Here is a 17,185-nt window from a genome sequence, read left to right as displayed (position 1 = left end):
TTTTTTTGTGGATGGAAAGTTGAAAAACAAGCTGTTGGTAGTCTGACGTGTCTGTGGCCTGGATGTCAGAGGAACATTTAAACCAGTTTAACTAACTGCTGGTAAAAGTGGTTAGATGTAGTTACTCCTAATCCTGCATCAGTGACAGTTTCTTAAGTGGTGAATATTATTTTGCCGCAGCGGAAGTCATTTTCTTTTAAATTTCTCAGTAAAATTTTAATTGCCTCTGTTCAGCTTTATGGTAAGCCTCTGAGGGGCCTGATTTAACTGCTGTTATTCGTGTTCAGCTAAAGGGTGTATCAGCTGAATAAAAAGTTTGGCTCGTAAAACCGCAGAGGACTAAACGAAATAGAAACCAGAAGTTCAAGAATGACAGGAAAAGTCTAAACTAAAAAGCAGACCAACAAAAAAAGGTGTTTTTCGTCTTCACATATATAACATTCTTCATCATCAGTTTGTCTTTATGATGTGGACTTTAGGTTTGAACTCTTGTCACCCAAATTGGCTGTGAGGCTGAGATAAAACTGTTCAGAAAAACAAAACATTTGGTCGGCATAATAAAATGAAAAACTGTAATAGAAGCTGGTGAGACGACATTAAAACTGAACTTTGACTGTTTTTGATGTTTGAGGTTTGGACTGTTGAGGAACTGAATGTAACACATAAATCAAAATTGGATGTATTTTACCATCAGATGTGTCAACTCTGAATGCAATCTGTCTGTATTGTCACTTTCTACATCACTTCCTCTTATCCTCTTCTAATTGTGTGAATGTTGACTCAGCATTCATGGTTGTTTTCCTGTTTTGTCCATATGCATTTTGCTGTCTAAAGACTTCTGCAAACCGTGTGCTATTTTTGTCTTTCATATATCAAACATATTCAGCTTATTTAATAGATGTGTATTATGCTTTTAGTTTGATTTTTGTAACTTTTATGCTTTTTAAAAATATTTAATTTATTTACATACAAGCTCTTCACTGCCTTCATTGTTCTCTTTGAAATCTATTTTAGCACACTTGCTCTATTTTTATCTTCTTTTGCTACTTTTATTTTTAGCTACTGTTCTGGTATTTTTAGCTTTTTCAACTTTTAGCCTCTGGATAGTTTTAGCTAACATTCTACTTTTACCTTTTATGTAGCTTTTCTTGCACTTAGCTCTTAGCTAGTGCTTTGTTCCTTTTAGCTCTACCTAGCATTTTGCTTCTTTGAGCTTTTAGCTAGTGTTGTGCTTCATCTAAAATAAAATTTTAGTTTCAGTCATGCAGCACTAAACACTCACAATGCATTTTACAATGCATTTGATGCGATTTAATTTACATATCAATTAACATTTGGTACACCACTTTTATAGATTTTAAACGTTAAAATAGAAAGACTCAAAGACTAAAATTAGAAAACATACAGCTACCACAAAAACAATGAAACTAATAATAAAAACTGTCTTTTATTTTCATTAAAAACACAAAAATAGAATGTCTCTGAGAAACCTGCAGCAACCTCTGTTTTAACGAATTAATTCGTGACTAACTTTATGTTCTTGTGACTTTAGCTCTTCAAACCAGGATTCTGAGTTAAACTGTTCAAGTTCCTCAAAGGTGGGTGAGTTTTGCTCGTGTTTAGCAGTTTTTCAGGTCGTACCAAAAGCTGTAAGTCAGACTGAAACCCAGATTTTGTTTAAACATGTAAAAACATTAAAATTATGTCTTAGGTGTCACATACAACAATTATCTTGTTGGACTGAAAAATAAAAAGTTTGAATCTTAATCTTTAAATACACAAGTTATGTTTCAAAAGTTATATATTTTCCTTTGTTTCAAAAAAGAAACATTTCTATTAAGATGATAAATGATGCCAAATACTGAAATTGTTCACCATTTTCTCTCTATTATATTTTTTTCTGCACAGAATTATTTTTTTAAGCAACAAGATCAAAACTAAGTAGCCAGATGTTAAAAACTAGTAGAAACAGCACCACTGTTGTTGTAGTTTCCAATGCAATCTCAATATAAAACAACACTTGGCGTGAAGTAGGTTGCGATGCTATACCTTCCACAAAATCTCTGTTGGCATGTTCACATGGATACACAAATAATGCAGTTTTTAATATCTTCACTTTGGAAAGTGAAGTTGTATAATTGCTGTAGTTTTCTGTTTAAAAAAAAAACAAAACATTTGTTTTGTAAAATATTCATGTTAGTCTGAACAGAGCCAGATGTGACAAAGATAAATTCTTTTGTTGTTTTGAGAGTCTCCTTCTGCTTTAGGTGGACAGTTTTTCCTCTTGTTTTTACACAAAGACCATTTCCCATCTTTGTGGAATCTGTGGTTCAAACTGGCCCAGAGCTCCGACACCCTAATCTAATCCTCTCTGGAGCCTCGTAGCTGATTCAGAGTCACATTTTTGCTCTTTTATGTCCTCTGACTCACTTTCTCCTGCCTTGTTTGCTGGTTTTGGTAGTCTGACTTTTTATGAGAGGCTTATTGTGGTTTTATATTCATCTCATTTTTTAATAATGAATATTTTTATAACCCAAACTTAATCTGAGCTTTGTCCAAGACCTGTTTAGAAATCTACTTGGCTTCTCCTGTTGGGAGAGCTCCTTCCCCGTGATTGCTGTTGTTCAGTGACGTTGTAAGATACTTTCACAACAGGTGTTTATCCACTAAGGTCATATGACACTTAGATTACTTATTTAACAATTCAATACCATACTGAAAGCTAGTGCTTCAAAACAAAAAGGAATTAAAAAAAGCATGCAGTATTTTTCAGGGTTTAATTTGCAAGATTCTTTTCTTTCTTTTAATTTCATTAAATAATTTAACTTATCGTTCGGATCGGCTGTATATACAAATCTAAAAACATATCTGTTTACATGACATGTTACAATGTCCCAAAGCTGCAAAAACATTTGACATCTTCAGTTTTCTTATCAAGCTTTGGCTGAATGGGTCACAGGTTCAAAAAACAGTGTGTTGATGTCGCAAATTTACGGTAAGATGTAAAAGATAAACTGGCCGATGGGCGGGAGGTGTGTGTGTGCGTCGCCAGCAGCACGTTGATTTGTTTGACCCGAGCTCTGTTCCTAAAGGAAGTCTGGGCCCTGTGGTCTGCTGCCTCCCACAGAGCACAGAGGGAAAAATCCATCTGTTTACCGTTACAGGGTCGATCTGTCAACATGACCTGATCAAAAAACTATTACACATTTTGGCAGCTGTGTGCTTGTAAGTATACTGTGTGTGAGTGTGTTATTGTGGACTTGTGTTAGTGTTACCATGTGTACCTGGCCATTTGTCCACCCATTTTTGTGCAATTTGAGATATTTTGCCTGGGCAACTAGTAGCTTGTTGTGAAACCACGAGTTGTTCCATTTGTTGGTCGTGCGTGTGTTCGTCTGTTGTGTAACATAACGCAACAGTTACCTGTCAGGTTGAGCAACTTTTTAGATTCTTTCGGTTTTATAAACTACTAATTTGGACTGTAGGAGGTGAGATTGAAGAAAAACAGTTTACATGTGGGTTTCTAGTTTCTACATCACTCCACAGAAGGTAAAAAAGCAGAACCAGGATGTCCTAACTAGTGGGTGTTTGGCACTTTTAATGTTTGCCATGTTAACCTTCATGAAAAACAACTGCTGTTATGAGTCAGATTTATGTTTCTGATTGCTTGTAATGATATACAAAAACTGTCTTCATTGCTCACTAGTCAACTCAAAGGCACCAACACACAAAATGAAATTCACACTTTAGATTAAACACCTCTTTGCAGTATTTTAGCTTAAATACATTCCTCGCTGGTGCACAGCATCATAAATGAAAAGAGTAATTGTAAATTGAGACAACTAGAACTCATTATATGCAATATGAAAAGCAAACAATTGATACTTACTGTTGAAAGGTATTGATCTTACATTTTGCATTAGCCAATTATAGTTATCGATATGTATGCATGTTTACTTGTAGATGATGACCATGGAATATTTAATCTTCTATTGCAGACAAGTAAGATGTCCAATTGAACTCTTTTTAAAGATCATTAAGACACATAATCATTCACAAATACATCTGAGATGAGAAAAGAGGAATGTGGCAATAACAACCAAAGTCAAAAACTTTACTCACCCAATGATTTGATCGATGCACTGTACCGATCCAGACTGATTCCAGAAAAAGGTGCTGAGATGCAGATTGTACAGGAATAAAACAGATAAAAAGATCCTAGCAGAAATTTCCATCAGGTGCAGAAGATTTTTTTGGAGTCAGCTGCTTTTTGAGGATTTTCCTGTTCCTTCCTACATTATCTCATCATTTGTTCAGGTTCTGGTCATTGAAGCTGTTGTGGCATTTTGTCTTTAATTTTAGTTACTATAATTTATTAAATGAAGTATTTCAACAAATCTACACACTCTTAATGGTTCCCACAGTTTAGGTCGGGACCCCATTCTGGGTTGTGAAGCACCAACTTTGGAACATTGAGAAAATTTCCAGAATTAAAGTGAGATTGATTTTGAAGTTTGCTTTACTCTGTTTTTAATGCAGCTTGAAAACCTGAAAGTCATTTTCACTTTTCATTCATTCAGGATAAAGTTTTTTCAGCTGAACTCATTTTCTGGGTACATAAAGTTCCGACCAAGTAAAACAAGATGAAAACATTCATGACTAACAAACTCAAAAGCTGTTCAAAAAGCAGCTGGATCAACTCTGTCTCTCGGTTGTTCAAGTTTTTTATTTTTTTTTTTTATTTCCTGCACTAGATCATTTCTACTCTTTACTCAACTGGGGCAGGTTCTTCACAAAAATAAAATAATAAAAAACAGACCCACAATGAGCAATATAGTATAAACTACAGAAATGGGAACAAGTAATAGTCTTTGTGACATCCCGTTAGTTTTAATGTGCCTTAAAAAAATTCTCCTTAACAACTTGTCTTTTATGTGTAAACAGCACTGATTTTTATCTTTTGAGTTAGATCAACCTTTTTGTACTATCCTTATTAATAAGATGGTTGTGATCAGCTTAACAATCAAAATAGCCTCTGTTTTTAAAACAATCATGGAAAAAAAGCACAGTCCAAAAGAAAACTTCCAAAGATCTTCAAAACTCCTGGATCACAATTGTGTCAGATTATTTTAAAAATGATAAGAAAGTCTGGCTCAGTTGAAGAATAAAACATAAAGAATTGAAGGCTAATTAAAAAAAACCTTCTTTTGACCCTGCAGTGTACATAACTGTGATGATATGAACATGATGACAAAGCATAAATGCTGGGGCTATGACCCACAGGGCTGTAGCCCAGTTTAACCCCTGCAGTTGTGTTTCTCATCAGGACTTTATGAATCAAAGCTTCCTTTGTCTTATGATGTGTGTCTCAGGTTATACCACACTAACTTATAGCTCAAGATATATCAAATTGATTGAGTTAGAGCCATTTGTGTTTTGGTCAGTGTGATTTACCTGGAGTGACTATCTTGAAATAAGGTGACTCCAAAGGTTATATAGTTGCAGATGATTACTTTCTAAAAAATGTATTAAATAAAACAAACTTTTACACTATAGATATCATTCAGTGTTCACATGCTGGGTGTTTATCCCCATGCAAGGCCTTCACCAGCACAAACTTTGATTTGTTTGTCCCTTCTGCCTCTTTAACAAGTGACACAGATTTGATTCCGCCATCTTGTTTGGAATTTTTCAAGTGTTGAACTCTAAGCCTTTGATGGCCGGATCAAGCACACAAAAACACTGCCAAGTGTTATAACACCAGCTCGAGTTGCCTTTACCGCTGCTTTCTCAATCCCCCTCTTTGCTTTGGAGGACAGCCAAGTGTCGTTCACCTGAAATGTGTAGGGATGAACCCAAAACAAGTGTCGTGTGTTGATTTAGTGGGTACAAGGAAGCAGAGACAGGCGAAAAGATCAAATAATGAAAAAAAAAAACCTTAAAAAAACTTGTAATTTCAGTGCTCCTGTCATGTATTTATCTAGTAAAACTAGAGAAACAGTACACTGCTAAAATGCAGTGTAAATGCTGAGTGTTGAATGACTTGCTGAAATTTGCTGAAGAAGCTGAAACTAAGTAGTTAAAGCTAAAAGACACAGAATAAGTCAAAAAGGTCTAAAAGTTATGAAAAACAAAAGTCATAGCACCTAAAGTATGTTTTTGTTGTTTCTGCAAATAAAAAGACTAATCATTATTTCTAGCTCAGCACATTTTGGGTGAGCTGTAAGCAGCAGGCCTATATATGAGAAAATTCTCCTCTTTGTAACGAGTCAGATGGAAACATTATCACCTTGATGTCTGATTAGTATTAATGTGGCCCATAAGTTTAGCATAGCTCAAAGGGAGAAACAGATAAACACTGTGGCTTAACTTTGCCTCTCATTCCAGCTGTCATATTTGGTTTAAAGATATGACCGAGGCTGTGTGAAGTCTGTGTGAATATTTCATCTCTTTCTAAGCAACAATTAGACTTAAGCAGCACTTATTGGCTGCTTAAGGAGACTAAACTTAGCTAATACCTGACTTCAAAACTAAATCCTCAAGCTGCTGCACATAAGTTTGACATTTATAATGTGACCAAAAAAAACAGGATTCCTTCAGATGAAAAGACAAAAACAGCAATTTAAATTAAAGGCCTCCCATTCCTGATAGGAATGCATATCACCCGCCACCTTAATTCAGAGATTTAGACTAAGTTTATCTTATGTGGAGAAATGATGGAGTTGTAGCTGTTTTGGTCAAGTCTTGAAAATAACATCATGAGCATTCTCATGCAACTTTGCAACATAACAGTATTTTGCATCATCTTGCACGATCTTATCGCATGTGTTATAATTGACTGTCAGCTATTACCACACCAAAGTTTAGCTTGATATCTGCAAAACTGACTGAGGTATGCCATGTTCGTGTTGGCTAAGACCGACTAGCCCTCTTGAACTGGACAGACTTTAAAAGTTAATTAGTTATAGATGTGCAACCAATAATTACTGGGAGTTTCATTAAAATCTATAAAGTGGTTGATTAGATGTTTTGCTAACAGACAAACAGGGTTGACGCATCTGTTGGGAATGATGCTCAGCTACTACAACACCAAGTTTTAGCTCAATACCTATAAATTGACTGAGTTAAACTGATTTTTCTGTTTGCCAAAATTGTCTCTCTGTGGTAGCTATCTTCATTTGGGTTAACTTGATTAATAAAATACATTCAGTGACTCATGAATATTTTTCTAACAATGCAGACAAACAAACTCCCTCACCACCCACAAACACACACACACACACTGACAGGATCAAAAACATTATCACTCTGCCTTTATTGCAAGCTTAACTGGGTTTGTTTTTCCTCCTACAAGGTAGTAAATAAGGTCATATAATGTAGTACAACTATGCTGCTTCCAAAGAGCCAGCAGGGGTCTGTCCTGCTGAGTGTGTTGTTAACTGGTGTTCTGCAGGAGGAAGCTATCAGTGTAAAAGAAAGAAAAACACATGGCATGCGAGTGTGTGTGTGTGTTGCTTACAAAACTGGTGGAGCAATTTAAAAGTTCAGTCACTTGTTTGCTCCTTTAAAATATGAACATAAAAAAGCTTTGGATGTCTTTTATGTTCATAAATGTAGCAATACATGTTTTATCAGTTATGAAAAGTTCAATATAACACTGAAGATGTATCAAATAAAACAGCAACTAGTGAAGACATCTAGAAGCAGCAAACACCTCAAAATGAGCATAAGTAAATAACAAAAAACTGTTAAAACCCTAATGAAACATAAGAATATCAAACTATGATTCATTTAAAATACAAAAACTAAGACAAAGCCCCAAAACAGGACAAATGTTGTACAACTGATCAGTCAAACTAGCAGAAATATCACATTTAGGCAGTCTAAATAGTGTGTATAGACATTTTCAAATTCAAAATAGGAGTCACAACTCTTTGTTTGGTACTTCCTTTCAGAAAGTAATGTTGTCGAGGAAGCGTAGGTGGATGTTCTGTTTCATTTTGACTCTTACAATATTTTATAAAACAGTCCCTCCTGTTCTCAAACAACTCTGATTCCTTTTTAGCATTTATTTTATTTTAGCTTGTTGTTGTTGTTTTTTTGTAAAAAACAACAACAACAAGCAAACAAAAAAGTTTCAAATGAGAATTAGAATTTGATTGAAATAATTTGTATTGTTTATTCTGTTTTGAAGGAATTCCTGAAACCGCCTCTGTATGTTTACGCTGTAAAACACTCAGTACCACCCAGTGGTGGCAAACAACAAAATCCCTGAATAAACAACCAAAGCATTTGTAAAAGTAGCACAACAACAATCACTTTATCATCTGCATATTCTTAACTGCTACTACTAATCTGCATTTAAAATCTGTAACTCTGATTAACTCAACTTTATAAAGTTACACAAAAGTTTGAGACATTGTATTTACAGTTTTTTACAGTCAAAACAGCTACAATATAATATCTAGTACTGGTGTTGTGATTTCAACAATAAAACAGAAAAAGCTGCAGTTCTTGAATGATTGTAACTCGCCCAAACCTTGCTTGCCAGAGTTTTAAACAACGATGTCACACAGTATGTTGGTGCTCAGAATATAAGCTGGGATGACTCTCAGCTACTACCACACCAGAGCTTTAGTATTTTCTTGATGAGTTGTGGTGGCCATCTTGAATCAGGTTGAGCTGATGTCCAACCAATAATCACTTTCTAAGAATTTCAGAAATATTTGTTTAGTGGTTTACGAAATATTTTTTTCTAACAAACACACACAAGCAATTACATGATTGCCCGCCTTTAATGGTGGCAGGCGATAATAAGAAAGGTCACATTATAAAGACTACAATAAATAAAGTAAAAACAAAGAAAATGTGAAGGTAAATGCACCGGGTAAGGTGTTTTTAATGGGCACTGCAGCAGTAAAGCCAATTAACTTTGATTTACCATCTACCTCAGACATTTATTCTACTTCTTTGTTTTTTATTAGTTTACTTTGAAGGGACTGTGCACGGCAGCATTAATCCCACAGGAAAAACATTGTGCCGTGCCAAACTTAATTCTCATCAGCAGTCCCTGGCAGGAAAATACAAACTACAACCTATAAAACCTTTAAACATAAAAGAAAAGGTTAAAAAAAAACACTACTCCACAACTCCACAACAACAGTATTCTAATTACACGACTAAATTTAAAACTTGCTGTAATATTTAATGTTAAAAATGAGCTATAACAAATCATTCACTGGTGGCGAAAGCACTGGTTCCTTAAACATCAAATTTTAACCCCATGAAAAAAGGCATGAAATACTTTCATATGCGTTCAAAATTTTCAAAATTACATTTTAATGGCTTTGAACAAAAGCAAATTGACCAAAAGCAGGCTTTCTTTTCTGGATTTAAATCTCTCCCTGAGCAGTCAGCCTGCAGGATCTCATCATGCACTCTGAGCACAGTTGTACACATAGTTTCACAGTTGGAGGAGCCTTTTTATGAACTATTTTCAAAACAAGCTGAACATCCGAGTACACAATTTGATTATCAAAACCCAACATTTACGTCGATAAACAAAAGCTGAAAGTGCCTGCATGATAAAACTCCACCCCCTGTAGGTAAGCTGGAGAAGGACTCAGAGTGAAGGAAAGTTTGACTGATACACCACTCCACACTGACACATTAAGGCCAGAAAGTTCACCCACCTACACACCACTGAAAACCTGCAAACCTGAAATGTTTGTATGAGTCTTGTAGATTTTACTGACTCTTATTGACTTATCACTATTTTTATACCAGTCATGAAATGTTGCAATATGGATCACTTTATTGATACTGTGCTTACCTAATCTAATATTAATTATTCATAATATTATGACATAATTTTTGTATTTCATATTATTTAAAAAATTACTCGATACACAGAAAATAAATAAGGACTTAAATAATTACTGAATATTTTCTCAGTTTTTGTTGCAAGAGTTTATATTAAAAGACAAGTTATAGTCTTATACTGTCTTTGATTAATGCTGTGTATACAACACCATAAACCATGGTCTTGCACCTGCAGCACTGGTGTTTAATAGATTAACAGCACCCTCTGCTGTTTCTGACTATCAAGAAATCTACGCTTAAAAAAAATCTGGTTGCATCTGACTGAAGAAGAAACACATTTTACTACAAGTGTTTAAAAGGGCTTAGCGGACAATTGACAGATATTTTTTTCCTAAAAGATAATAAAATAAAAATAACTACTCAAAAACGTGTTTTTTTCTTTCACTTAATCAGAGCTATAAATGCACAATATATATTTTTTTTTTCAGAATAAAAAAATCTAAATTAGTTTTTTTTCTAAATGTTGACTTTTCTCATCAGACAAATGTGTTAAAATCAATAACATGTCAATTGAAATGAATAAGGAAATAAATTTAAACTGAGGAGTGATCTTATGATTATTTTTTTTAATCAAAAGTGAAATAAATATTTTGACTACAAAAAACAATTTGGAGAAATCAACGATGATGATGGAAACAGACATATTATCAAATTAAATTAAACTGACCTGTCTAGGCTGTAACCTTTCACCCAATGATTGCTGGAGAAAAGCACCAGCTCCCCCAAGACCCAGAACAGGAGCAAACACACATGGATGATTAAAATACAATTGTTTTCCATTGATTCATTTTTGTTCACTTATCTGATGTCATGTTGCTGAGGCAGCAAGTCCTACAAGGAAACTCTCATCCCTCTCCTGGGCAACACTCTGCACCTCCTTCTGAAGGATCCTGAGGCTTTCCAAGGCCAGAAGGGATATATGAAATACCACCATCAAGCTGTGAGGTTTCCTTCCAGAAAGATGTGCCTGGAAAACCTCCAACTAGTGGAAGCCAGGAGGCATCCGATGCCAGAACCACCTCAGAAAAGTTTTCAGATGATGGAGCTTTTCACACCTTCTCAAAGACTGAAGCCAGCCGCTCTATGTCAAAACATAAAAGCACAGTGACACATCATGACTGAGTCTGCTTTCCTTACAAAACTCTTGTAGCTTGCAGCCCAGTGCCTTCGTCTACACTGCGGGGAAATAATCATCCTGAACAGTTCTCCTTGCTTCTATTTCAAGTTCTGTTTGAACGTCACAGCCTTCACCTTTCCAGCAACCTCAGCCATCCAGAAACAGTCATTCGGGTGGTTCAGGGAGTTCCTGACGATGTCCTGCATGTCGGTTTGAAGTGTCTCAACAAAAAACCCAGCATATAATTCATGGCGGCAGTAGCAAAATCGTGTTCAGGCTGCGACTAACAGCACTGCCTCAAACACACAACAAAGGAGATAATCAGCAATACAAATAGACAGGCTGATGATGAGGTAGAATGGGGTAATTGCTCTTTCTACAAAGAGAAACAAACAAAGAGCTTGAAATCTTTGCTGAAGATATATAATATATAATAATATATACCCTATTTATACAAAGTCAGACCCCACCTTCAATTCAAATTGCTAATCGCATCAGCCTTCCAGAGCAGGAGGAAAAAACCCAACAAAGTTTGTTTTCACATAAATAAAGTAAATATTAACAATTATTTATCAGTAATGAAATATCAAGCAAACATGTTATGTATACAGATGCAAAATTTACAAGTCAGTTTATTATTTTATTACTTTGCATTTTACCAATTCTCAATCAATCAAACTCCTGCTCTTTTTGCTCACTTCCTATAAACAGGCGGGCCTCTTCTTTAGCAGGAGCACAAGATGGCTGCCACAAAGGACAACAAACAAACATTTCAACAGGACTCTGGCACACAAGAGAACGCTCTCAATCCCACACTCTGGAACTAAAATAGAAAAGTTAAAGAAGAACTTGAAGAGTTCGTTAAACTCTGGATGCATCCGTACTCCAGTTTGGAAACACTGTTGGGAAATAAGTGTGGGTTTCTGAAAGACAAATAGTCAAAGCTGTGTAGAATAACATCAGGACACGCACAAGGTTTACTCCTGTGTCGAACACTGTTGGGTTGATATTTTGCCCAGTCTGAAGTTTTAGCAGCAAATATGTAACTGACTGATGATTGAAAGTTTAAAAAGGCATTACAAGAATACCTTTGGCAGAAGTGTCAGTGACTCTACAAACAGGCTGTATTTGTAAATCAGTGTTTGACGAGCAGAAATTAAGTCTCGATAGAGCAACATGTGCTTTACTGGAGTTTTTAAAGAAGGGGTGGTTAAAAGTAGCAGAAATATAATTGGTCATTGACAGTAATACAAATCAGACCCCAAAGAGTCAGGAAGAAGTCTGCACTGACGAACCATGAAGGCTTTGTGTGTTGCTGTTGTTGTGTTGAGCTTCTTCTCGGTGGGCCAGCCTGCACCGCTGGTCTGTGATACGCTGTTAAAGCCAACAGAGAAAGGTCCAGATGTAAGACTTATCTTTATTTACTTATTTTCTAAAAAATTATTAATAAAATCTGTTTTAACCTGCTGCAATCAGAAGAAGAAGCTTCTTTTTTGTAAAAGAAAATCTTGAAACTGTTAATATATTCTCCTTTTATTTCAGCTGTCTGGAAGATGGTACTATGTAGCGTTATCAGAAGAGTCCTGTTTGACTACAACATTACTGGATAGTTTGGTTTGGCCAAGTGGTACACTAGATGTTACTTCTAGAGACACACCCAACCTCTATGATGGCATAGTTACGGCTAAAATGTAGGGTACTTTTAAAATTATTTATTTAATAACAATATTTTAAAGTAAAATGCACATGGATCATAGATCCATGCCTTAAATAATAATTATTTTGGTGATTAATCTTTTTTTTTTTCCCCAGGCATGGATTTTGCTTTAATGAGTCTGAACCTTGTTTCTATGACAACAACAAAATATATGCTGTCAACAGTGACAGTAAGGGTTTTGCTTTATAAACTTTTTACCCTGATGTTTCTCTTTGCTTGTTTGTCTGACCTTTTTGTCTGATCATCCATAAACTAGCTTTCTGTCATGTTCTACTTATTCCATTTACAAGACTGAAAAAGTAAAAGTACAATAGATTTCACTAACAAAGTACAGATGGTGGCATTTATGTGACTATTTTAATTCTTATTAGTTATTAGATGCACTGGATGTTTTGTAATTATTAGGATTGTTGGCAGCTGATGTGTTTAGAATTGTAATATTACAGTTGTAATATAACTCAATCCTGTTTTTGTTCTCATTGTTTCAAACAGATGACCCGACTGGTGAACCAGATGTTCTGCTGCACACTAGTTGCCAGGACTGTATTGTTATAAAACAAAATGATTTCATTGACAGTCTTGTGTTGCTCAGTAAGGATTTTTTTTTAATGAATAGACTAAAAACATATTTTTGTATGACTAAATGCACTAAACAAGTTGGAGACAAATGAAACTACCTGGTGTTTTTTAATGAGGTGCTGTGGTGAACATGTTGCAACCATGGCTTCTTTCTCCACAGAGCACTTTACACCAAGATGAACAAAACACAAAATTAGGATTTTTTCAAATTCATTTTTCCTGCAGATTTCTAACAACTTTTCTAGCTCCATGGAGGAGAACAAAGCTAAACATTTTGTTTCTCCTCTTAATTGTCACCTGTGTGTAAACATCTTACAGCGATTTGCTAAATTATTGTGTGAAATTGTAGTGTTTTTGAGAAAAACTACACACAAACATACTGAATATCATCACACATCTCGTGTGTCACTTCTTCATCAGGTCGGAGACCAACCGTCACTGATGTTGAGCTGAAAGAGTTTGGGAAACAGGCGGATTGTCTCGGCTGGGCCAAACCACAGGCCTTTAACACGGATCATGGTGAGATTTACTTCAATCTAAATATGGAACTGGAAATTATATGAGCTTCTTTAAGTCATAAATAGAATTTAGTCCAAAAAATAGATATTTTAATTGTCCTCTGTCATAGGAGTGTTGTTCATCAGGCTGGAACTTGGTTTTTGTTCTACAAGATTACTTAGCCACAGAATACTTTTCTGTGGTTATTTTATTCTGTGTACAGACCAGAAGGCTTGTTTGTAAATGATATTTTTCTTTATTCTATTTTTCCATTACAGACTATGACAACTGCCAGATCATTGATGAAGACATTTCTGGGCAAGAAGCTTCAGATTACATGAAGAACTTGTTTTTCAAGATGATCGAAAGGCTAAAGAACACACATCAAAATATCATCAGATGTCTTGTGGACATCATCTTTTCTGTAAAAACTCCTGTTGACAATATCTAAACAATGGTTGTTTGTTTGTTGAAACAGGGCTACAGAGAAAGACCAGCCGCATGATCAGAAAAAACAGCTCGAAATATTTGCTGAAAATGACAAATTTCCTTTTTAGCTTTTAGTTCATTTTTAAACTAACATTGTCAACCATACAATGACTGAAACTGGCCTAAAAGTCAAGTAAAGTTAATCATTTATTTTTGATTAATCAAACCCTTTTTTTCGACACAACATGAGTTTGTTTTCCTGATCATGTGGAAAAAGAAATTTTCTACTCAGTATTAAGAATAACTTGTTTTCTGCTTATGTTACTGTCAGGTATCAATTATGCTTCCTTCCTACTAATTTCATGACAAAATTGTTTTTCATAAGTGCAAAAATGTTACACCGTACAATAACAAAATCAATGCACCGTGATAACTTTTGTGAAATAAAGTTGTGAGGTTCAGGTGAAAAATACTTTTTAAAATTGCGTTAAGGCCATGATAGGGTCACAAAATTGACTAAATAGGAGATCCAGAGGAAACTAGCTGGAAATATAAGTAGTAATGTAGTGCACAGACATCCGCCTGGTATTATATAAAAAAATAGAGATAAAAAAATAGTTTGCTAAACATGTCAGCAACAGAAATTATTCAACAACAATGTTGAATACTGAAGTTGTCTAAGTCAAATAGAAAGCAAAATTATCCAATTGTTCTTTATTCAAATAAAGTCATTGCTGTGTAATAGTTTTCCTATTTTCTGTCACTCCCTACAGACAATACAATTAATCTGATAATAAAAGAAAAAAATGTTATTACCTGAACAAAAGTTAAAATTCAAATTATTTCTTGAACATGTTTAACATGTGATCTGTGATCTTCTATCTAATCCATGAGATATTTGTCCTTCTGTCCACATGATGCCTTTAAAATATTACCTTACAACAGACCTGCAGTCGTTCCTGACTGAAATCATTATTCATGTATTGCTAACTAGCATTTTAGCGTCACATTTGATGCCATTCTTTTTAAGTTGGTAACACACTACCTCAGCTTTATGCTACATATGGGTGAGCAGTGAGGGATATCCTGAGAGTTCACAAACAGTCCAGTTTATTAAACAAAAAAAAAATCTTATATAGTCCACAAGGTCACTAAAACTACATACTGTTAGGATCTGTGCTTCTTGTGGTTTTTTGGTAACCTTTATGCTAGTTTTATGGTCATGTTACTGAATCTCTGTGTAACTGTGTGTTTAGTTCTTGTGGAGTCTTGCTCCCTGTGCCCTCTGTATCCCCTGTGTCGTTGCTCTCCTGTCCTCAGTGATCTCCCTTTTCAGACTGCCTCTCCCACCTGCAGCTGTCCCTAGCTTGCAGTCACTCACCTGTTTCCACTTCCTCGTCAGCTGCTTTTACATTCAGACTAGTCTAACTTTTAGTTAGTGGGTCTGGTTCTCCTCAAGTTCCCTGGAACTTGCTGTTTTGTAAGTTGTGGTTTGCTGCCACATCAGCTTTTTGTTTTATTTTGCTTTAATAATAAATCAGTTTTCCTTTGAGCTCCTCAGTGTCTGCCTGCATTCTGGGTTCTAACCAACATTACCAACCTGCTATACACATTAACAAACATGTCAACAGGAATAAAAACACAGACAAAGTGAAAACATCACTTTGTGAAGAACGTGGCACTGACTTCATACACAATATCTAAAACAAAACTGCATTTTAAAAACACATTCCCACAACAATAGTTTGTATATGAATAGCTTCAAAAAAGTAAAAAAACAAACAAAAAACAACTGGACTTCTATTCTGTAGCTGAAGACGTTTCGCTTCTCATCCGAGGAGCTTTCTCAATTCAGAAATAGAGAGTGTGGAGTTGAGCTTTTAAAGCTGAGATGTGATGTAAGCTGGATTGCTTGCAACTTGTTCTCACTCTCCTAACAATGGAGGCTCATTAGGGTCCTTGTTTGTCTGACTCACTGATGGTCCCCTCTGGTCACATGAGTGCAGGTGTTGATTGGAGTGAAACTGACTGGGGATCAGGCCTAAAGCTCCATTATATGTTTTTGAAAGCTGGAACCTGAGACCTCCTCCTCTGTTTAATGTTGGTTTCTCCTTTTTGACATAGATGGCTTCCTTCACCCCCCTCTCAAACCATCTGTCTTCTCAGTCCAAAATATGAACATTTTGCTCCTCAAAGGCGTGTCCCTTATCCTTGAGGTGTAGGTGAACAGCTGAGTCCTGTCCAGAAGAAGTGGCTCTCCTGTGTTGAGCCATGTGTCTGTGGAGAAGTTGTTTGGTCTCTCCAATATAGAGGTCTAGGCATTCTTCGCTGCACTGAACTGCAGACACGACTCCGATTCAGTTTGGGTTTGGGGGTTTTGTCCTTAGGGTGGACCAGCCTCTGCCTGAGAGTCCTGTTGGGTTTGAAATGTACTGGGATGCTGTGTTTGGAGAAAATCCTTCTGAGTTTCTCGGACACTCCAGCAACATAAGGAATGACAATGTTCTTTCCTCTGTTCCTCTCCTTGTTCTGTTCCGTGTTGTGTTTAGTGAATTTCCTAGCTGACTTGACAAAAGCTCAATTGGGATACCCACATGTTTGGAGAGCTTTTTTGATGTGCTTCTGTTCCTTTTCCTTCCCTTCTGTCTTCATGGGGACGTGTTCGGCCCGATGCTGTAGCGTTCTGATAACAGAGAGTTTGTGTTCCAGAGGGTGGTGAGAGTCAAACAGAAGGTACTGATCTGTGTGGGTTGGTTTACTGTAGACTTCAATATTGAGATCGTCCTCTCTTTTTATGGAAAGAGGCTCAACACAGGAGAGAGACAAACAAGGACCCTAATGAGCCTCTATTGTTAGGAGAGTGAGAACAATTTGCAAGCTATCCAGCTTACATCACATCTCAGCTTTAAAAGCTCAACTCCACACTCTCTATTTCTGAATTGAGAAAGCTCCTCAGATGAGAA

The 17,185-nt window shown here is 35.9% G+C and overlaps 1 protein-coding gene across 2 annotated transcripts in view; it reads left to right on the top strand.

The window, feature by feature from the left end:
- Positions 1-11,985: 11,985 nt before the first annotated feature.
- LOC108231492 overlaps positions 11,986-17,185 on the top strand; it is an 8,683-nt gene continuing 3,483 nt past the window's right edge. The window contains exons 1-6 of one of the 2 annotated variants that reach the window (XM_017408570.2): positions 11,986-12,403; positions 12,542-12,690; positions 12,812-12,885; positions 13,209-13,307; positions 13,716-13,814; positions 14,072-15,774. In XM_017408570.2, the coding sequence (XP_017264059.1) occupies positions 12,296-12,403; positions 12,542-12,690; positions 12,812-12,885; positions 13,209-13,307; positions 13,716-13,814; positions 14,072-14,244 (702 nt within the window). In that variant the 5' untranslated portion in view covers positions 11,986-12,295 and the 3' untranslated portion in view covers positions 14,245-15,774. Of the gene's footprint in view, positions 12,404-12,541; positions 12,691-12,811; positions 12,886-13,208; positions 13,308-13,715; positions 13,815-14,071; positions 15,775-17,185 lie in introns of those variants that run through there. The other variant, XM_017408571.3, reaches the window with a different exon arrangement.

Source organism: Kryptolebias marmoratus, linkage group LG4 (assembly GCF_001649575.2).
Source record: "Kryptolebias marmoratus isolate JLee-2015 linkage group LG4, ASM164957v2, whole genome shotgun sequence".
Taxonomy (NCBI): Eukaryota; Metazoa; Chordata; class Actinopteri; order Cyprinodontiformes; family Rivulidae; genus Kryptolebias; species Kryptolebias marmoratus.
The sequence above is the reverse complement of the archived record's forward strand: the minus strand, read 5'-3'. Positions and strand labels throughout refer to the sequence as shown.